The sequence below is a fragment of the Primulina huaijiensis genome, chromosome 13, assembly GCF_012295235.1.
Source record: "Primulina huaijiensis isolate GDHJ02 chromosome 13, ASM1229523v2, whole genome shotgun sequence".
In the NCBI taxonomy this organism is placed as follows: Eukaryota; Viridiplantae; Streptophyta; class Magnoliopsida; order Lamiales; family Gesneriaceae; genus Primulina; species Primulina huaijiensis.
Genome location: NC_133318.1, coordinates 3,164,852 through 3,188,508, shown reverse-complemented (window position 1 = coordinate 3,188,508; position 23,657 = coordinate 3,164,852). Strand labels below are relative to the sequence as shown.

The following is a 23,657-nucleotide window of genomic DNA, read 5'->3' as shown; positions in this document are numbered from 1 at the left end:
TGTTGTTAAAAGTGCGGTCAAAACGTTGTCTTTGAGCGCAAAGACAACGGTTTTACATGGCCTACGACAACGGATAAAATCCGTTGTCTTTTTTCATATAAAAAACAAAAAAAAATTAAATTTTATTTATATTAGAAATTTGAAAATAAAATTTAATATACAATTTTTATAAATTATTATAAATCACTACAAATTCAAAATTTGGATCCTAATTCCATGCAAACTACAAAAAACAAAATTCGGATCCTAATTCTCTTCAACATAGATTTGCATTCCATCCAATCAGTTAAATAGATTTTTTATACAATTAGAATTCAGATGGATAATCTAAAAAAATGAAAAATAAAGAAAAAAGTTAGTGATCTTGTCAGGTCTGTCTTTACCTCAGATCCTATGAACAAGAATTTATAAAAATTACTCGTGCAATGTTGGTAATTGCTATGACTGAAATTTAGCTACATCCAATCATGGTATTATTTGATTATATGCATGTGTACAATAAGTTAGGCTACGGATATCAACTTATATGCATTTGGGGGTTAACTTTCATCTTTCCTTTCCTATTTTTCCCTTGTATGAAGTGCATATCAACAGAAAAAGTAACAATAAAACCTGCATAATTTTGCAGGTCAAAGTACGCTGATGCCACTTTGAATCATCCTATCGGACAAAATGCCAGTAAAGTATCCCACGAGAGCCATCATACACCATGGAACAGCACTAAAAAAAGCAGCTTGTCTGAGATCGACATGATATAACTACATAAGACAAATTCCTCCAATATATCAACGATGTCAGTAAGCTCAAAACCACTAATTTTGAATAATAATATTATGAACTTACCGATTTGAAGCAGATTGGCATCCATGAAAGTATGACAATAAAACCCTGCATAAAAGAAGAGAATAGATAAAATATTTGAGGGATCATCTTTCAAGATATCTAGAAGAACAAGTCAAAATGTCCACATGGTATTCTACAAAACCTATAAAATAAAGCCAAGATGGATTTGAAGTTTCATAGGGAAAGCAATGACCAGCAGAAATAGATGACTAGCCATAGATGTTGACTAATGGAAATCTTGTCCAAAACTCCAAAGAAAGCAAGAGATTTTACCCAGCTATGCATGGACTTCGCAACAATTAGTGACCAAGTTGGTAGCTTAGAGAGCAAGAGACAGAATGGTGGAATGACTTTTTTCGTTTTTGGCCCATCATTGGACAGAGAGGGCACTGACATGCTGTTCTGTATGTATCTCAATTCATAAATTGATATTTGAAGGCTTCGGTCAGGAGAGCTTGAGGTTGCTGATATCCAAACTAAAAGCCAAAGAAAACCAAATGATCCAAAGATCACAAAAGTCCAAGTATACCAGCCTGTGACATGAGAATTAGAGAAAGCAGGAGACCAATAGCACTTCCAAGCTGAAATCTAGCCATTGCAAGTGCTACTGCTGTTGACCTTTCTGTCTTAGGAAACCATCTGAAAGAAAATTCAAATAGTAAGTCAAACTTTTGAGCTTTAGCTCCATCATTCAAATGTAGAATGCAAATCAGAAATTAAATACCTGCCAGATGATATTTTACTGTACCTTGAAATCATGTTATTCATGCAAGGAAGATCAACACCTTCTGCAATGCCAAGTAGCATCCGCATTGAAAGTAGAAGCAACACGGATGTTTCTGCTGCCCATGGAGTAAGGAAGGTGGCCAGAGACCACAAAGCCACCCCCCCAAGCCATAACTACCTTACCACCGTGATAATCCACTAAAGTCCCTCCAGCTATAGGTTATATCAGGTATCCCCAGAGAAAAGGTGACTGCCATTAGTGGCTACAAATCAATGAGATTCAGTTAAAGTGCAAAAAATACTTAGGTATAATTGTATCTTTACAGCATTCAAGCAAATTGATCTAGGATTTCAGAATCGGAGAAAAAAAAATTGAGAAATAAACTTATACGACCAGCTGGGCAATAGCTTTCTACTTTTTGTCATCAACATAGTGTCAACTACATTAACCAAGAAAGTGCAATATCTTATTATTTCCTTGTTGGTTCATCTTTTATGTATCCACACGGTTTATTAATTGATCCATTAACAATCATAACATTATCGAATCATGCAAGAATCTTATCCCTTCCTTATCATTTAGAACTCAAAACAGCTTAAGAATTCATCATCAGGAAAATTTGAACGGAGGAGGGAAAAGTACCTGCACAACTCCTGCAAATGATTGACCCCAACCACGAGAAAGGGAAAACGGCACTGTGGCCACCGACTTAACGACACGGTCAGGCTGCCAAATCAACAAGGAAACGAGGCCAATATCTCACCTAAAGTTCGATCTCGATTTCGCGAACGGACTGCAGCTGAAATATGGCTCTCCTTCACCCTGTTCTTCCGATCCGTGGCATAGAAGATGGTTCCAGGTTAGGGAAACGAGGTAGCTGGCTGTTGCGCTCTTAACGTCGGCAGCTGGGGTTCGACGCGCGGCGGAAGAAGCTAGAAAGTAGGAGATGCTCGATGGAAGGCAGGGGAGAAATTTGAGATGGTTACGGGATGAGTTTTTGGGGAAATGCGTTGGGCTTTTTCTTTTTCCCTTTTAAATATAAATTTTTTTTTAAAAAAAATCCAAAGACAACAATTTTTGTAAAATCGTTGTTTTTTATCATATAAAATAATAAAAAAAGACAACAGTTTTTGTAAACTGTTGTTGTAGTCCTAATAAAATACGTTCAAAGACAACAATTTTAACAAACAGTTGTCTTTGACCCTTGACAAAAACACATATAAACAACGGTTTACGAACATCGTTGTTGTAGCCCAAAAATACCCGCTCATAGACAACGGTTTTCGTTGTTTTAAAAAATCGTTATCGTAGACACGCCAAAGACAACAATTTTAACAAACAGTTGTCTTTGACCCTTGACAAAAACACATATAAACAACGGTTTACGAAAATCGTTGTTGTAGCCCAAAAATACCCGCTCATAGACAACGGTTTTCGTTGTTTTAAAAAATCGTTATCGTAGACACGCCAAAGACAAAGGTTTTTAAAAAAACTGTTGTCTATGAACGGGGTTTTTTCGGCTACGACAACAGTTTTTGTTAAAACCGTTGTTAAAAGAAAAAACACAACGATTTTAATAAAAATCGTTGTCTTTTGAGTGTTGTTGAATTCATATTTTCTTGTAGTGCACACTATCGCTAATGTTCTTTTTGTGCTAGATTTAAAGACCAACTTGCTAAGTGTAAGTCAGTTGCAAGAAAAAAAATTTGAGACTTTTATCGAAGATAGAATATGTCAAATTCAAGACCCAAGGTTGAGCTTAATTGATCAAGTTAACATGACGGCGAATAGTATGTTCCCACTTTATCTCCAAAACACTACACATTCATGCTCTTCAGCAAAATTAGAAACGAGGCATGGCTATGGCACTTTTGCTACGTGCATCTGAATTTTGGCAGATTGAATATGCTACAGAAAAATAACATGGTGACAGGGCTTCCTCAAATTATAGATTCTTCTCAATTTTGTGAAGAATGTGTTGTTAGAAAACAACACTTAATCAATTCCCACAAGGAAAATCATAGAGAGCAAAGAAGACATTGGAGCTTGTTCATTCCGACATTTTTGGCCCAATAACACCACATTCTAAGGGAGATTGTAATCCTACCATTTTTGAAGTGTTTATCAAAGAATCAAAATGGAGAAATGATGTGGATGCTAAAATTATAGCCATTGAAAGAAATGATTCATGGGAGCTATCTGATCTTCCAAAAGGGCATAACACAATTGGTGTAAAGTAGGTTTACAAGACAAAGTTAAAGGAGAATGGTGAGGTTTACAAGCACAAAACACGCTTGGTAGCCAAAGGCTATAAGCAGGAATTTGGTGTTGATTATAAAGAAATCTTTGCTCGAGTTGCGAGGCATGACACAATTAGATTGGTGATTGCTATGACAACTCAAAACTCATGGCCTATCTTCCTGTTAGACATAAAATCAGCATTCTTCCACGGGCTTGGTATAATCGTATAGAAACTTATCTTTCGAAGGAAGGATTTCAAAAATATCCTTATGAACATACACTTTTTCATAAAGATTGAAGATGGAAGGAAATGATCATTGTTTGCTTATATGCAGATGATTTACTAGAAATAATACAAACATGTTTGGAACTTTTACGAAATCCATGACGGCTGAATTTGAGATGTCTGATCTTGGTATGATGAATTATTTTCTTGGCATTGAAGTGGTGCAGTCCTCTGTTGGAAATTTATTTCTTAAAAAAAATATGTGCGAGAAATCTTGGACATGTTTCAGATGAAGGATTGTAATGTTGCAAATACTTCATCTGAGTTTGGAGTGAAGCTAAACAAAGATAATGAAGGAAAGAAGGTTGATGACACTCTCTACAAACAAATAGTGGGGAGTTTAATGTATTTGACATCAACAAGACCCGATATAATGCATGTTGTAAGTGTGATTAGCAGGTACATGGAATGTCATATAGAGATTCATCTCTTGGTTGCAAAAAGAATTTCCCGTTACTTGCAAGGTACTAAGGAGTTTGGGTTGTTCTACAAGAATGGAGAAAAGTCAGATTTGTTTGGCTTTATAGAGAATGACTGTGCAGACGATTCAGATGATCGGAAAAGCACATCTGCCTATGTTTACATGATGGGGACAGAAGTTGTTTCATGGTCATCAAAGAATCAACCTATTGTCACATTATCATCTACTGAAGCTGAATTTGTTGATGCAACAGCTTGTGCTTGTCAGGCTATTTAGCTAAAGAAAATCCTTAAAGAGATGCATTTCAAGAAGGATTGCCGAACTAAAATTTATTGTGATAACATTTCAACAATAAAGCTTTCTAAAAATCCAGTTTTACATGGTTGAAGCGAGCATATAAATGTGAAGTGTCACTTCTTGAGGGATCTCACAAATGATGGAGTCATTAATCTTATTTACTGCCGAAGTGAAGACCAGGTTGCAGACATTCTAACCAAGTCTCTCAGATTTTCTGTATTTCAGAAGCTCAGAAAACTACTTGGTGTTTGTACTTTTAATGTCTCAGTTTTAGGAATGGAGCTTAAAAGTTAACTCTTATTAAATTGGATGTACGTTTGGAACATCAGTTTAAGGGAGAGATTGTTGTGAAAATTTAAGTTCTTTTGTTTGTAAACGTTTGGGTTGTCCTAGTCTTTAGGAGTGTAAGTAAGTTTATTTCTATTTAACTAGTCAATAGAAGTTTGTTTTTTAACGTTGGATAATTTTCATGTTGCTTTCAGTTATGTATTAACCTACATATAGGTTGTTTGTTTATCAATGTTAAGTAAGAAAAACATATTTATCATATGCTTCTCATTGTAATTGAGGAAAACACTTCCTCCAGTATTTTTTTTGGTTTCCATCACTATTTGATATGACAATTGCAATCCGGACTCATTCTGCACTTTAGCTCGAAAGTTGTTCTTTGATGGAGGAATACCACTGTAGAGTACCTCCAAGAAGTTGAGAACCATCCCTCTTTTGTAAGGATTCACGCGTCCATCTAAAATTCTCATAATCATTTCACTGCAACAAATACACACACACACACACACATGGATGCACTAATTATTAAAAATACCTAATAATTTTCAATCTGTAAAAAAAGGTATATTACTTATTTTGCGGAAATTTATGATCAGTTTTTTTATTTTTAACAGTAAGCAACAAGTGATTCGCATATGAAGCACATATTAAATTGGATTTGTCAAATGATCTCTATATTTGGCCAACACATTAGTGGAAATGTGGGATTAATTATGTCCCCGTACAAGACTCATATTTTTTTTGGGAACCAAGGACTCACAAATTTTTATATACACATGGAGCCGTAAACAATATAAATAATATATNACTACATATTTCGAGCAACTAAAAAGATTAGAAGTGCGGAAACAGCCCGACACACATAGTGAACTAGTTATACACAAAATATAAATACATTTTAATAAATAGCATAAATTAAAATGAGTTGAGAGTTTGTTTATGGAAGTTCGAAGACAAAACTTCTACATCTCCCCTTCTTTTGTTTCCAGAATGATTCCACTAGAAGATTCGATAAGCACAACCCTTTGTGAGAAAAATCTCTAGAGAATGCCATGTGTCCTTATCGACTTTCCAAATATAGCACTAAGCAATAAATATCCTTGGAAACTAGCTAGATATGGTAGCTAGCAGATCTTTAATTCTGTTACAGAGAGAATAATATTTGTTATTTCTGATCATATTCAAATTTAAACTCTTAGAGGAATGGTTGTTGTACGCAAAAAATGTTTTCAGATCAATAAGTGAACAACTTGATTGGTCTTGAATAGAAATTATAGATGTCGTTTGTGCATGTTTTATTTTGTTGTTTTTAATCCATTTTTGCATTATTTTATTGTGTTGAGTCCACATTTCATTTATTTTAGTCATAATTTATGCATATGTGTCGTTCTTCACATCGGTTGGTATATTTGTAGGAAAATTGACCAAAAAGGTGAAGAAAGGTGTACGCGAGATATTGAGACATAGATGGTCGCGCAAAGGCAGTTCTTTTTGACCGCCCCATCAAGCAAGGAGAAAACTCGATTGCTGGAATAGAAAACCTCCCACTAGGGCACCCGGAAGAAATTGTTTACATGTGGACAGAACATGTCGCGTTGAAAATACCCCCGAACGCGACATAAAAAATGAAAATTTTGATATGCACGGATTTTCTACGTTGATGAACTCTTGGATGCATCTATATATATGGAAGCCCTAGAAGACTAGAGATGCTACCAAAATGAGCCTTGAGATACGCACAAGAGCCGCAAAGAGAAGGTTTCAAAGCGAAGAGAAGAGAGATAGCAAGAGAACTCAACCGAAGAACAAGAATTTCACAGCGTTTTCTTCATTCTATTTTTTTTTAAAAGTTATGATTTAGGAGATCTTACCCCCCAAAAAATTCATGTTTTGATTTTTTTTTTGAAGATTGAATTTTATTTTTAAGCCTACTTAATTATGTTATTGTGCTTTTATCGTATCTTTGGAGCCTGATCCAATTTCGAACCGGGCCATCTAGACAGCAGGGACAACAGAAGTCCCAGTGTCAGCACAGGGAGCCAGGACAACAGAGGCCACCCCAGGCACCAGGGGTTCCTAGGCAGGAGGGAAGCCCGCCTTGCAAGCAGTGCAACAAATATCATTATGGCAAAGAGTTCCCAATTGGTCATCACAATTCTCAGCCCAATAACAAAAACCTTTGGCCCTTGTTCAGTTTATTATAGTTCTCCATTTTCCATCCTCAAATGGAAACCAAACATTTACCATTTTATCCGCATTCTTTTCTCTAATACATATTTTCCATCCTGTTCACATTTTGCAACATAATAAATACTTTTAGTTCATATTTCCAACAATTTCAAATAGTATCTTGTTACATTGTATTTTAACTGAAAACATAATATTTTACAATCTTAAACTGATATGCCTAGATTGTAAGAAAAATGTGACACATATTAAAAGCAGTAGCGTGTAAAAATTGATATTAGCGACGGCCAAGAAAATTTAGATGCGTACAGGATTCTTCTTCTGAATCTCGGCTCCCGATACACTCATCGATGGTATGAGAAATGCCTATAAATAGAGCGATTGAGGTCCCTAAGCACGCACCTCATAAGAAAAATTTACTCCACCATCTACAGAGAGCGTGGAGTGCTTACAAGGCTTCAACAGAGAGGAAAAACAGAGAAATCAAAAAAATTTCAATGGCCAGAGGTAATACTCGATCTATTTCCGCATATTGATTATCATGTTTATATATGTGCAGAAACATGATTTTTAAGAAAAATTCTGACATTTGGTATCAGAGCCGTGATACCTCAGCCTTGAAAATTTTGTTTTCATTTTCTGAAAATTCGCTATCGGGGAAGTTTTACGTAAAACTTGAAGTTGAAAATTGGATAAAATGATATTAAGAAACTTACCTGAGAATTTTGTTCTCGGTTGCACCTTAAACTTCTTCCTTGAAATCTTAAAAATTGGAGATTTGGTTTTCTGAAATATTCGGAGGAGAAGAATAAGAAGTTGTTGCATGTTGACGAAGAAATATTGATTACTTCAAATAATGCACTCTGTATTATATTATGAAGTCATTAATGTTTTCTGATAAGCCACGTGAAGTTGGCCTACTTGAGACAATTTTTTTTAAATAAATAAAAATTAATTAATTATTGCAGGATCCACAATTAATTACGTGAGACCCACACTAATTTGAAATTTGAATGAACTTGTCTGTTAAAATATATTTATACATATATTTATTTATTTTATTATTTTTAATAATAATAAATAAATAATGTGTTATTAAGTTATATGTATAATTCGGTATACATATAGCATATGATCAAATAATTTGTACACATTGAAATAATTCCAAGTTCGACGTAATATTATGTTTGCATTTATTCTTGAAATTTAAAATGCAAATAATATTAAAAAAATTGATAAATCAATATTCACATTGTGTTCATATTAAATTATATTAATTTGTTTATAATTTGAAATGAACATATCAAGTAAGATGTGAATATAATAAAATAATATATTTCAGATGTTCACAAATAAACAAATAATCCTCACTTTATCACTACTCTGATAAAAGAGAAAAACTGATGAGTATCCCATATTTTCACGTAAATGTGATCCTCACTTTATCACTACTCTGATTGAAGAGAAAAACTNTGATAAATCAATATTCACATTGTGTTCATATTAAATTATATTAATTTGTTTATAATTTGAAATGAACATATCAAGTAAGATGTGAATATAATAAAATAATATATTTCAGATGTTCACAAATAAACAAATAATCCTCACTTTATCACTACTCTGATAAAAGAGAAAAACTGATGAGTATCCCATATTTTCACGTAAATGTGATCCTCACTTTATCACTACTCTGATTGAAGAGAAAAACTGATGGGGAACGTATTTGTTCATATTAAGTAAAAATGTGAATATAAAGTTATTTAATTAAAAATTTTGTCTTATAAAGATTCACATAAATGTGAATAATTAAGTTGAATAATAATTATAAAGTGACATGAGAAAACATGATCTGGGGGAGTTCTTCATAAATCGGTTTAAACTGCCTTGACTAGCCACTGGTCTCCCTGAAGAATGTTGCTCTGACTAGGAGTTAGGTATTTAAAGGGACTTAGCACTACCTATCTTTCCTGTGAGCACTTTTGGAAAATGTTAATTACGTTAATAAATAATTATTATATAAAGTATTAAAGTAAAGCCAAAATTTTGTCTAGTGAACCGTATAATTTTAAATACTTGAGGAATAGCCACAGCATCCATAATTATAGAAAATTATGCATTAAGTGGATTTGGATTACATAATGGACATCAATTGTAATTAATTATATAAACATAATATATTTTATCCCACAGAGATTTTTATTATATTTATATAACTAATTAAGTTAAAATATCAAATTATATTTTTCTTAATTTACCCATAGGAGTTAAGGAAAATACATTTTGATAGTTTTATCTTAAAGTTACAGAAAAGTCTTATTGAATTAAAATTTTAGCCCACAGGCAAATTTTAAGTCTCTAGATTTTTAAAACATGAATTACATTGGTAAAACATGATATTGTCTCAAAATTTTAAGCATATGATATTTTGTGCAGTTATGCAACCTGCGAGTTTTTCTGATATGAAATGTGACATTCCCGAACTAAAGGGCGATAATTATAAAATATGGAAAGAAAGAATTCTTCTTCAATTTGGGGTGGATGGATATTGATTATGCTATACGGAAAGACGAATCATCTGCTATTACTGAAAACAGCATTCCGCATGATGTTGATCTTTATGAAAAATGAAAGCGATCTAATCGACTCTCCGTAATGTTCATACAGACCAAAATCTCTGCTGGTATGCGTGGTTCTGTCGATCAGCATAATAATGTCAAAGAATTACCGAAGGCTCTTTGGTTTGCTGTCGTTGAGCCACCAAACTTAAATTCCTACTCTCTAAGTAAAATTAGTGTAATGGTGAGCAGGATCGAACAGGGAACGAGAGATTACTTCTTTCGAGTAAAAATGCAAATAAAAGGGGGGATTTTTGAATATGAATTTAATAAAATACAAAACTAAATTATCCAAGAAAAGAAACAATAAATTTAAATGACAATTGATCAACTAAAATAAAGTGAAGAATTTAATATGAGAAAGATCTGATTCAAGGCAGTTCAACTATTTAATTATATCACTGTTCATCGGCAGACAAATAATTTATTCAAGTTGTTCCAAGCAATTAACCGTAGAATTATAGGGATAGCCGCTAAAATTCTTGTGTTTTCCTAAATTAATTGACCAAACCCAGCATCCAGTCAAAACTTATTAATAATTAACTGGACACGATAGCGTTCCATATTAATTAAAAATAGCATTTTCGTTTTGTGAAAACAGTTAATCCTAACTCTAACCATCGAGATAGCTGCAATTGATAGATCGAGTTTCGTTGATTTATTTAGATTAAATATATTATGATAGCACAACACATCTAATCTATCACTACTCATGTACTGATCGTTCATGACAATTACGGATCACTGAATTCATGGTTAGCAGTAAAAAATCATATATCGAATTAAATTGTCAGATTAATCTATATACAATATTCATATAATTAAATCATAAATCGACAAATACTTGAAATAAAAAGAATATTGAATTTAAGAACGAATGCCTCACAGTGATAAATTAAACAGTAAAAACAACCCTTAAATCAGAAATAAAACTTAGTCTATAGTTGTGGAGAAAATCCTTGCGCCTTTCTTGTTCTTCTTTCACGTGTGTTGTTGGAGAAGAGGTTGGAGAGTTCTCTCTTGTTTGTGTGTGAATAGTGGTAAAGAAAATAAAAGAAGAGAGTGTCTTGTACGTGAGGTAGGGTAGGAAAGAAAGAAAATCGGGTCCAACAAGTTTAATAGCCCAATAATCTAAAAAAAATGACCTAATCACTAAAATTAAAAAATACTTAAAAAATATCCTCCAAGAATATTGAGTTTTTTCCATAAAAAAACTATATCTTATATTTATTACTTGATATGAAAATTTCTCAACTCTCACTAGGCAGCAAAAGAGTAGTCATAAGGCGTGATCACGCCTTATCCAAAAACCACTTCTGAATTTTTCTGTTTAAGTTTTCCACTAAGATCATATCAGCAACTTTAATTGTGATATAAAATCACCTTTTTAGCCCAGATTTATCGCATGAACAGAAAACTTCATCCTACAATAAAATCATACAAAAATGTGTCAATTAAGCACGTTGGTAGTTGTAACAATGAGAGATATGACAATAAAAATACAAACTATTATGAGCATATCAAATCTCCCAAACCTAAACCATGCTTGTCCTCAAGCATAAAAGAATTCAATTCATTATTTCAACTCATTATCCTCTTTCTGCTTCATTTACTTGTCCGTAAAATATTTTGTCATGCACCAAAGCAATTTAATTTTTAAGCATCTAACATACCAACATCATGAACAATTGCTTCTATCTGAATGTATAGAAATAAAAAATCCACAGGGTCCAAACACTCCTCACAGGATTCACTCATTTCACTCGTAATCAAAACACTGAAAATTTTTACCATAAGCTTGCAAATATATCACATCCTCCACCAAGTGAATATATTAAAATGCACAAACAAGGGCTATACATGGGTTGTACCGTGGCTAAAGATCAGGTAGGAAAGAAAACACAATAGGTTTACTGAATTGAAGAAATCATACGCATTTTTCACAAAGACAATTGCATCCAAATAATAACATCTTCAATCTCATTATAAAATCCAAGAACATTTTTTTCTTCTTTGTTGCTCTTATTCTCCTTCTCATTCCGCCTTTTCATTTTCCTTCATTTTTCTTTTCATTAAAAATATATATTTTTTCTCCTCTCTTTTTTTTCATATTTTTTTTTCATAAGGAGTTTTTGAGACAACGATTTCGAGCATTAATCATTCAATTTCAACAATTTGCACTTTCTTGGCTCAAAGGGATGCTAAATGCGAAAAGTTTGTATGATTCTCCAATTCAAAGTTCAAATAGAGGAATAACAAACAAAATGGATTTATCATGGCTTGTAACGTGGTTATTTTCCAACAAATAGGCTCAGGCTCGAACTTGGCTCACTAGGGGTAAATGAATCAGGGTAGGCTAAAAAAGAACGGCACTGATGATGCGAAAAAAAAAAACGGTTTGAACCTAATGCCCTTTACTTTGTTTATGCACCTAATCCATCACAAGGTATCAACAAAGACATGTATAACAATGCAAGTTCTAGAAAAATCAACAATGTATGACCAACACACAATCAAATAAAATGGAGCATGATATAATGTTTGCTCATAGGCTCAAAGCTCACCAAAGAAAAAGGTATGTGTGCTAGACCCCATACATTTATCATTTCAACACATGATCATCAAGAGCAACTACCCACAAATATAGTAGTAAGAACGCAAAAGCAGTTACACACAAAGAAAACATTAGTTTTTTTTATTTGTTTCATAGACTCGCATAAGAGGCATTCAAGATTCAAATGAGAGAAATAACGAATAAACACTAATGCTTTATGGATCAAACAACTTCACTCTACCGTACTCTCTTTCTTTTTTTTTTCCTTTTTTCCTATTTTTTTTTCACTTTTCATAATTTTTTTTCGAATAGACATGGGAAAAAAATAGAAATTGAAACTAGAAATAAAGCTATATACCCTCTCCCATACCTAAATGTGACAATGTCCTCAATGACACAAAAAGTAGATACACAATGCAGACAATAAAAACGTAAGAGAAGTTAGAGAACTCCCTTGACATTTGTTGAGCATCGTATAGCAAAGCTTTCTATTGTTGTGGCGGAGGAAATTGTGGATCGATGATGGAAGCTGCTGAGAGAAGATGTGAAAGGGGTGAGAACAAATACAATTAGATAAAAGAATGTAAATTTTTTTTTTTCAAAATCAGAAGATGTTTTCTCACAAGGCTTGATCACGCCTTGTTAGAAAACATCTACTGCATTTAGAGAATTTTTTTGTTTTATTTTTTTTTAAAAAAAAAATTTCAGTAGAGGTGTTTCAACAAGGCGTGGCCACGCCTTGTGCGAAAACCTCTACTGGAACGATTTTTTTTTTTTTGCGCAGAAGTGGTATTCTTATAAAGTGTGATCACGCCCTGTTATAAGACATCTTCTGCACAAAGGTAACAAAATTTTACTATTTGAAAAAAAAATAAAATTAAAAGAAATTAAAAATAATAAGAACAAAAATTTGGGTTGCCTCCCAAAAGCGCTTGATTTTTAGTCGTCGGCTTGACCCTCAAAAGCACTCATTCAAAGAGCAGCTGACGCCCAAAGTACGTGTCATATGACACTATATATGGGTCTTGGTTCCATGTGCCCTCAAGTTTGGCTTGATGTATGCAATGTAAGCTCGTCTCCTCAACAAAACGTGACTTTAAATAATAGGCATGAGATGAGAACATCATCGCTGGATCTTGAAGAACAAAATCTGTTGAAATTGGCAATGGAGAAAGACAAGGACCTCCTAGATGTATGTATGATAATATTATCGATGAGCTTAAATCGATAGTCTCAGGAGCTTGTTCATCTCTCAACTTCACTGATGGCACATCTTCGAATGATATTTCTTCCAAAATTTCGTCAGACTGAGGCTCAACAGTTTTCTCATTCAATGCCACGCGCTTGTTTACCATATCATTCAGTCGACTTATGATTAATTCAAGACTATGTCCCTCATCTTTTTGATGCTCGAAAGGTTGGTCTGTAAAATCAGAGTGGCTAATTTCTGGAGGGTATTGGTGGCTCCAACTCTGCAGCGAAGGATTCCAATACTGATGGTAGTCAAAGTCGGCCATATCATTTAGCAAATATATCACACCGTCTTCATGTCGACTAAGTAATGGACTACCAGTTGTCAGTGCTCCATTAAATACCCATCTTCGTGTAACTGCATCCAAACCTTTAAGGAAAAGTCGAATAAGAACATAGTTAGAAAAATCATGATTCCTGAAAGTTGTTTTTAAATTATTGAATCTCTCTCATGCTGCATAGAATGGCTCTCCGTTTTGTTGGGCAAAAGTTGTGAATACTTGTTGATGAAACATCTCGAAGTATTTCACAACAAAAAATTCTCAAATTCTTCTTTTCTTGATGAAACACCTGTACAAGAAGAATGAGACATAAAAAAATAATAATAACAAAACTCGAAAAAAACTAACCTTGCACCGTTCCCCGGCAACGGCGCCAAAATTTGGTGTGCTGTCATTGAGCCACCAAACTTAAATTCTTACTCTCTAAGTAAAATTAGTGTAATGGTGAGAACGGGAGATTATTTCTTTCGAGTAAAAATGCAAATAAAAGGGGGGATTTTTGAATATGAATTTAATAAAATACTAAACTAAATTAACCAAGAAAAGAAAACAATAAATTTAAATGACAATTGAACAACTAAAATAAAGTGAAGAATTTAATATGAGAAAGATCTGATTCAAGGCAGTTCAAATATTTAATTATATCACTGTTCATCGGCAGACAAATAATTTATTCAAGTTGTTCCAAGCAATTAACCTTAGAATTATAGGGATAGTCTCTAAAATTCTTGTGTTTTCCTAAATTAATTGACCAAACCCATCATTCAGTCAAAACTTATTAATAATTAACTGGGCACGATAGCGTTCCATATTAATTAAAAATAGCATTTTCGTTTTGTGAAAACAGTTAATCCTAACTCTAATAATCGAGATAGCTGCAATTGATAGATCGAGTTTCTTTGATTTATTTAGATTAAATATATTATGATAGCACAACACATATAATCTGTCGCTACTCATGTACAAGTCGTTCATGAAAATTACGGATCACTGAATTTATGGTTAGCAGTAGAAAATTATATATCGAATTAAATTGTCAGATTAATCGATATACAATATTCATATAATTAAATCATAAATCGACAAATACTTGAAATAAAAAGAATATTGAATTTAAGAACGAATGCCTCACAATGATAAATTAAACAGTAAAAACAACCCTTAAATCAGAAATAAAACTTAGTCTAGAGTTGTAGAGAAAATCATTGCGCCTTTCTTGTTCTTCTTTCACGTGTGTTGTTGGAGAAGAGGTTGGAGAGTTCTCTCTTATTTGTGTGTGAATAGTGGTCAAGAAAATAAAAGAAGAGAGTGTCTTGTACTTGAGGTAGGATAGGAAAGAAAGAAAATTGGGTCCAACAAGTTTAATAGCCCAATAATCTAAAAAAAATGACCTAATCATTGAAATTAAAAAATACTTAAAAAATATCTTCCAAGAATATAGAGTTTTTTCCATAAAAAACTCTATCTTATATTTATTACTTGATATGAAAATTCCTCAACTCTCACTAGGCAGCAAAGGAGTAGTCATAAGGCGTGATCACGCCTTATCCAAAAACCACTTCTGAATTTACTGTTTAAGTTTTCCACTAAAATCATATCGGCAACTTTAATTGTGATATAAAATCACCTTTTTAGCCCAGATTTATCGCATGAACAGAAAAATTCATCCTAGAATAAAATCATACAAAAATGTGTCAATTAAGCACGCTGGTAGTTGTAACAATGAGAGATATGACAATAAAAATACAAACTATTATGAGCCTATCACTATTGATGAACAGTTTCAGTCTTCAGATAAAGCACTTGCAAGCACCCTAATTATGGAATTCTCTTCATTAAGGCTCACCAGTGTGAGAGGTGTGCGAGAGCACATCATGAAGATAAGGGACATAGCGGCTCGACTCAAAACACTTGAAGTGGAAATGTCTGAGACTTTTCTCGTGTACTACATTTTATGCACTCTTCCACAATAATATGGACCCTTTAAAATTTCCTACAACACACATAAGGATAAATGGTCAATCAATGAATTAATGACCATGTGTGTTCAAGAGGAAGGAAGGCTGTTGATGGAAACAAGTGATAATGTATTTATGACTACACAAGGAAAATATAAGAAGCAAGCCAAAGTCAAGAGAAAAGGAAAATCAAGAAAGAATCCAAGTGTTTCTTCAGTAAAAAGATGGGACACATGAAGAAGGATTGCAATAAATTTAAGGACTGGCTTAAAAAGAAAGGTATTCCTACTTCATTTGTCTATTATGAATCTAATATGGTTGATATGATTTATAACACATGGTGGATTAATTCTGGTTCTACAATCCATGTTACAAATACCTTGCAGGGTATGCAAAACCTAAGGAAGCCAATAGAAAATGAGCGGATCATCTATTCAGGAAACAAGATGTCTTCGCATGTGGAGACTATTGGGACTTGCTGTCTAGTGTTAAATAGTGGTTATATTTTAAAATTGAAAAAGACCTTTTATGTTCTTAGTTTTTCTAGGGATTTAATTTCAGTTTCAAAACTTGTACCACTTGGTTATTCATTTCAATTTTTGGATAAATCAATAAATTTATTTTATAAATTAAATATTGTTGGAAATGGTACAATGATTGATGGTGTTTTCTCTATTTTTTTACAAAATAATAACAATACTATGCATGTTCAGAGAGGTATTAAAAGATGTGTTATAAATGAAGATTCCTCTATATTGTGGCACAGGAGATTAGGACACATCTCCATAGAGAGAATTAAAATATTAGTAAATGATGGAGTACTCGGTACTTTATATTTTACTGATTTTGAGACTTGTGTGGCCTGCATTAAGGGAAAGCAGACCAATAAGTCTAAAAAGAGTGCCAAGAGGAGTACAGAAATATTTGAAATCATACATTCAGATATTTGTTGTCCAGATATGGACATACAAAGTCCGAAATACTTCATCTCCTTTATTGATGATTATTCACGATACATGTATATCTACATGCTTCGTAACAAAAACGAAGCACTAGAAGCCTTTAAGGTTTTTAAGACTGAAGTGGAGAAGCAATGTGATAAACAAATTAAGATCGTGAGAACTGATATAGGTGGAGAATATTATGGTAGATACACTGAGAATGGACAGGCACCTGGTCCGTTTGCGAAGTTTCTCCAGGAACATGGGATTGTTGCCTAATATACTATGTCTGGTTCTCCGGACCAAAATGGCGTAGCTGAGAGGAGAAACCGAACATTATTGGACATGGTGAGGAGCATGTTTAGTAGCTCTAAACTTCCTAAATCCTTGTGCACTGAAGCTCTTAAGACAGTTGTGTATATATTAAATCGATTTCCAACTAAGGATGTCCCAAAGACGCCATTTGAGTTATTTAAAGGTTGGATACCGAGTTTGCAACATATACGCGTTTGGGGTTGTCCTTCTGAAATAAGAGTTTACAACCCACATGAAAAGAAACTGGACCCAAGAACTATAAGTGGATATTTCATTGGGTATGCCGAAAAATCCAAAGGGTACAGATTCTATTGTCCATCTCACAACACTAGAACTGTGGAATCAAGAAATGCAAAATTTCTTGAAAATGACTTGATTAGTGGGAGTGATTATGACATAGTTTTTAAGAATTATCACACTAATGTACAACCCTCTTATTCAAATGACAGATTGGTCGTTATTCACACCCCTCAAGATCAAATGGGAGTTAGACAACCAGTTACTAAAGTTCCACAAATCACTGATGAAAATCCAGTAGATCAAGTTGTTAATGAAGAACAACAAGAAATTGTTGATCAACCAAACAACCTTAGGAGATCTAATAGAATAAGAAGATCACCAATATCTAGTGATTATGTTGGGTATTTACAAGAATCGGACTTTAACATCGGAGCCGAAAATGATCCTGAAATGTTTTCATTAGCCATGAGTTGTAATGAGTCAAAACTATGGTTTAATGCTATGAAAGAAGAGATTAATTATATGGCAGTTAATGGAGTCTGTGATCTTGTTCAGTTGCCTGATGGTGTAAAAGTCATTGGATGTAAATGAGTTTTCAAAACAAAGAAAGAATCATTAGGCAACATTGAAAGGTATAAAGCAAGACTCGTTGCTAAAGGATTCACTCAGCGAGAAAGAATCGATTATAAGGAGAATTTTTCTCCTGTATCTAAAAAAGATTCTCTTCGTATCATTCTAGCATTGGTTGCTCATTTTGACTTTGATTTGCAACAAATGGATGTGAAAACAACTTTTCTTAATGTAGAACTAGAGGATGAGGTTTATATGAAACAACCTGAAGGATTCTTCTCTAGTAATGGTGAGCAATTGGTTTGTAAGCTTAAGAAATCTATATATGAATTGAAACAAGCTTCCCGTCAATGGTATTTGAAATTTCATGATGTTATCTCTTCATTCGGATTCGTTGAGAATCCCATGGATCAACGTATATACCATAAGGTCAGTGGGAGCAAGATTTGTTTCCTTATTCTATATGTGGATGATATATTACTTGCAACCAATGATAAGAGTCTGTTATATGAGGTGAAAAAATTCCTCTCTAAAAATTTTGTTATGAAGGATATGGGCGATGCATCTTATGTCATTGGCATTAAGATACATAGATACAGAATTCGAGGTATTCTAGGTCTGTCTCAAGAAACCTATATAAACAAAGTTTTAGAGAGATATCGGATGAAAGATTGTTCATCAAGTATAGCTCCCGTTGTGAAAGGCGATAAATTCAATTTGAGCCAATGCCCAAAGAATGATCTAGAGCGGGAACAAATGAAAAACATCCCTTATGCTTCTGCTGTCGGAAGCTTGATGTATCATCAGGTTTGCACTAGACCTGACATTGCAATTGTTGTTGGGATGTTGGGAAGATATCAGAGTAATCAAGGTTTAGATCACTGGAAAGCTGCAAAGAAAGTCGTGAGGTACCTTCAAGGGACCAAAAATTATATGCTTATGTTCAGACGAATTGAGAGTTTGGAAGTAATTGGCTACTCTGATTCAGACTACGCTGGCTGCATTGATTCACGGAAATCCACTTCAGGATATATTTTTATGCTAGCTGGTGCAGCTGTATCTTGGAGAAGTGCAAAGCAGACATTGACTGCTACTTCCACTATGGAAGCTGAGTTTGTAGCTTGTTTCGAGGCAACCTCACATGGTGTATGGTTGAAGAGTTTCATTTCAGGGCTTAAAATTATGGATTCTATATCTAGGTCATTAACAATATATTGTGATAATTCAGTTGCTGTTTTTATGGCTAAAAATAACAAAAGTGGTAGTCGAAGCAAGCACGTCGACATTAAGTATTTAGCCATACGAGAACGTGTTAAAGATAAGAAGTTACTTATTGAGCACATTAGCACTGAATTGATGATTGCGGATCCTTTGACTAAGGGCATGCCACTATTGAAATTTAAGGATCATACAGAAAGAATGAGACTTGGTTCCTTTATGTAATTTTGTTGTATGAACAAATTTAATGAAACTATGATGTGATATTTTCTCATATTTGTTGTGTACACATTCATTGATTTGAGAAATATCAATAAAGTTGGACCTCGAATACACATTGGGTTTATTTATTAAGTTATACAGATTTGAGAAACATAATGCATTGTAATACATGGAAGATAATATTTGTTTTAAGATGACATATCGCCATGATTCATGTATTTTGTTTTCTCCTATAGTAAATGAGATATATGTGTCCAGTGGGAGAATGTAAGAAAAACGTGACACATATTAAAAGCAGTAGCGTGTACAAATTGATATTGGCGACGGCCAAGAAAATTTAGATGCGTACATGATTCTTCTTCTGAATCTCGGCTCCCGATACACTTATCGATGGTATGAGAAATGCATATAAATAGAGCGATTGAGGTCCCTAAGTACACACCTCATAAGAAACATTTACACCATCTATTGAGATGGTGGAGTGCTTAGAAGGCATCAACCGAGAAGAAAATCAGAGAAATCAAAATTTTCAATGGCTGGAGCTAACACTCGATTTAAACTTCCGCATATTGTTTTTCATGTTCATGTATAAGTAAAAAAAACATAATTTTGAGAAAAAATTCTGACATAGATTTCTCACACAGTCATATCAAAGTTCTTCATCAAAGGAAATATAAAAAAAATAAAAAAAAGAATTCATGTTATTCTATTCTATATCTTCCAAAAACTCTTTCCACAATAAACATATAATGCTACTAAACGAGGCCTCAATTTTCAAGTGTACGTGAGGTCAGTTTGGAAACAGATGACAAGCTTAACAAAGTATTTTATTACAGCACGATTATCATAACAATTTCTTTTAAAGAAAATGTCGAAAGAAGATTTAACGTCAAGATTAAAGCTTAATACAGGAGTCAGAATTATCAAGACATATGATCTCACAGGTGACAAAAATAAATTCTAAAAATATTGTCATTTTTCAAAATTTAAACCTCACATCTATGTTATAACTTCTTCAACCAATATTTGAAAAGAATACTTGATATTGTATCGTAAAACTGACAAAAAAATCATCATACTTGAAAGGTGGATGAAAATACCTGCAAAGTCGGTTATTTTATCGATTTTGAGAAGGGCTGTGATTATGAAGAAGAAGAGTTGATAGCCCACCTGCAAAAACAACAAAAGCAACTATCTTGAGCAACCCCACCACAAAAACAGAATATATATTCGTGCACAACACGAAAAATAGTAAGTTTTTTGCTGAATAATGCGCACAGTGACAATGGCAGTGAGTGCCAAGAAACGGGAGTCGATAACGGTTCCCATTGAGCAAATTCTTCGAGTAGCCGAATCCCAACGAAGCTTTGAGTAAAAACTGAAATGGGTTTTGTTTTCTTCCTTTAAATTTGACTCGTCAATCGTTCCAGAAAGAGATTTTTTTTATTTTCTTTTTTTGTGGAGAATAACGTGCGGTTGAAGTTAAAGGAGGTGCTGCACTCGTATCCACCTCCTATTTTATTTTATTTTATTTTAATTTTTTTCTTCCGCCAAGGATTTTGTTTTTAAAAACAAAAAAATATGATAAACGATCGATAAATCTCCAAAAGCAGCCATAAGGTTGCTGTCAATCACCATATCTTTATTTATTTGTTCTCACTTCTTGAAAAAATTATGTCTTATTCTAGCTCCCTAATTGATGTCAAAATATGGATTTGACTCAAATAATTTCAAAACTCATCAATATATTTTAATCATTTCCTGATTAATTTAAAAATCACTGTCGTTATTGTCGAGGTACTGTAGAAGAAAAAACAGCAAAATCCGATCGAATTTATCGTAATCGATTAGTTAACATGTTAGTTAACCGTATTCTGAAGCCCGGAAAAAAATCATTAGCTTATCAAATTATCTATGGAGCCATGAAAAAAATTCAACAAAAGACAGAAACATATCCAATATATATTTTACGTGTCAAGCAATACGTGGAGTAACTACCGATATAACAGAAAAAACAAGACGTATAGGCTTCATGTTGTAAACTTCTTCCCAATCTGTCTTCTATCTCAACCCTAAAAAAACAGCTAATACAACGACGATAATGCTATAGATTTGTGTCCACGATGAGTGCAATTACTAGAGGCAAAGAATTAAAGCACGATGTTTTATGTTAAAAAATAAGAATTTTTGCAGCCGAAATTTCATCATAATGATTGGTTTATTTATTTATTTATTTATTTATCTTTTCTAATTGAGCTATTTTATGAGATATGTGTATGTTTATAATAATTATGTTGAATTTTTGTACATCGAGTGAATTGTACAAATTTGATGTCCAATATATAGGTTTATTTTACATATGTGAGTGGGAATGCAGTTCATATATTTAAATTTTGGAGAAACCAAAAATCAAAATGAAGATCCCTCAAAAAATGAATAGGAAGAGCAAAAATAAAATAAAATTGAATAATCTATACAAGTACCGGAAATGTTTTCCATGCACTGACAAATAAAATTTTAAAGAGTAGTTCTCTTGTGAGGCGATTTCACGAATCTTTATCTGTGAGACGGGTTAACCATACCGATATTCACAATAAAAAATAATACTCTTAGCATAAAAAGTAATAATTTTCATGGATGACCTAAATAAGAGATTCATATCACAAAATACGACCCATGAGATCGTCTCACACAAGTTTTTGTCAATTTTAAAATGTAGTCAATTTGAAAGTTGAAAGTAAGATAAACATGATCAAACAATTGATAATGTTTGGAAAACCCAAAGATTGTATATAAATAAAATCACATAAAGGGACCACACATTGCACCAGCAAGGAAAATATTTAAAAAACGGTCCATGCCTGTAACTGGAAAGAGTATTTAGAAAAAGGTAAGTATCTTATGAGATAATTTTACGAATTTTTATTTGTGAAACGGGTCAACCCTATCGATATTCACAATAAAAAGTAATACTCTTAGCATAAAAAATAATAATTTTTCATGGATGACTCAAATAAGATATTCGACCCACGAAATTGATCCGTGAGACCATTTCACAAGAATTTTTGTGTTTATTTTATAATTGTTCATTGTCAGTTACATATATTTAATTATATGCGAACAATTTTTCTTCAGATATTTAAATTTTATAAAATTATTCTCTAAGGTCCTTTCTAAAATCAATGTGGTCAAAATAATGGTCATTCATCTTTATTCATAGATGTCACTCAATAATTTGTAAATTATATATTTGATTATATATGTAACACATTCTCTTCGAATATTTTATTTCTACAAAATTATTCTTCTATGTGCCACACTTTTTAACAAGGTGCTTGCCTCATTCTACTAAAAGGCACGACAATACTCACGCGCTATAATGCACATTGTGCTGCTAATAACTATGGCACAAAGGAATCACATATGTTCAAAGGGATAAATCAATGTGCCTCATAAATTTTTTAAGGTGTTGAATCTCACTATTTATGATTGCTCATGGTTTTTAGCAGAGAATATTTTGGTTTTATACAACCTAAATATATGTCCTTCCTGAAATCAATGTGGTCATAAAATAGGTGCAAGATAACAACTTCAGTAAGAATATAAAATAGCCTAGAACAGACTAGTTTAATATTTCATAGAGCAGCTTGCGTAGTTAGTCCCTAAAAATGTTTTCTTTCTCACCTGTCAGGTTTTGTTGATCGAAGACATACAGTCCCTTCATTGTGAAAGGACGTCTGCTTGTTTTCAAACATTACAGTACAAAGATATGCTTTATAAGGACATCCACATTATAACACCCACCAACTCATCAAAAAATTTGGGGTCCACATGTCACATACACATTATATTAACATCTTCATTCTCTCACATTCATTTTAACATGCATTAACACTCATTATTTGTCGGTCCCGTTGTCCACTCATTTATCTTTATTATTATTTTATATTAAATAAATATAATTTCAATTTATTTACACAATGAAAATGACTATTACTTAAAATAAATGATAATATTATTTTTAAATATATTTATTACGTAAAATAATTTTATTTTATATTATGACCGTCATTTATTTAAAATCAAAATATTGTTATAAATTTTCAATGAAGGAGTACAACATATTAAAAAACACACTTGCATAAAATTAAAAAACAACACAGAAATTAAACGTAAAAGAGAAACTGTAAAATACTAAT

At 32.9% G+C, this 23,657-nt stretch overlaps 1 protein-coding gene, 1 long non-coding RNA gene and 1 pseudogene across 2 annotated transcripts; 1 reads left to right on the top strand and 2 right to left on the bottom strand.

The window, feature by feature from the left end:
* Positions 1-260: 260 nt before the first annotated feature.
* On the bottom strand, positions 261-2,811 carry LOC140991879 (probable anion transporter 4, chloroplastic; annotated as a pseudogene).
* A 1,506-nt stretch (positions 2,812-4,317) lies between these two features.
* LOC140991877 (secreted RxLR effector protein 161-like) lies at positions 4,318-4,794 on the top strand. Its single transcript, XM_073462044.1, has one exon. The coding sequence runs from the start codon at positions 4,318-4,320 to the stop codon at positions 4,792-4,794; it is 477 nt and encodes a 158-aa protein (XP_073318145.1).
* Positions 4,795-7,237: 2,443 nt separating this feature from the next.
* Positions 7,238-20,900, bottom strand: LOC140990870 (uncharacterized). The gene is made up of 3 exons (XR_012177729.1): positions 20,737-20,900; positions 20,559-20,628; positions 7,238-7,388 (listed from the first exon to the last, which is right to left on the bottom strand). It is a non-coding gene; the product is annotated as an uncharacterized lncRNA (long non-coding RNA).
* Between the last annotated feature and the right edge of the window lie 2,757 nt (positions 20,901-23,657).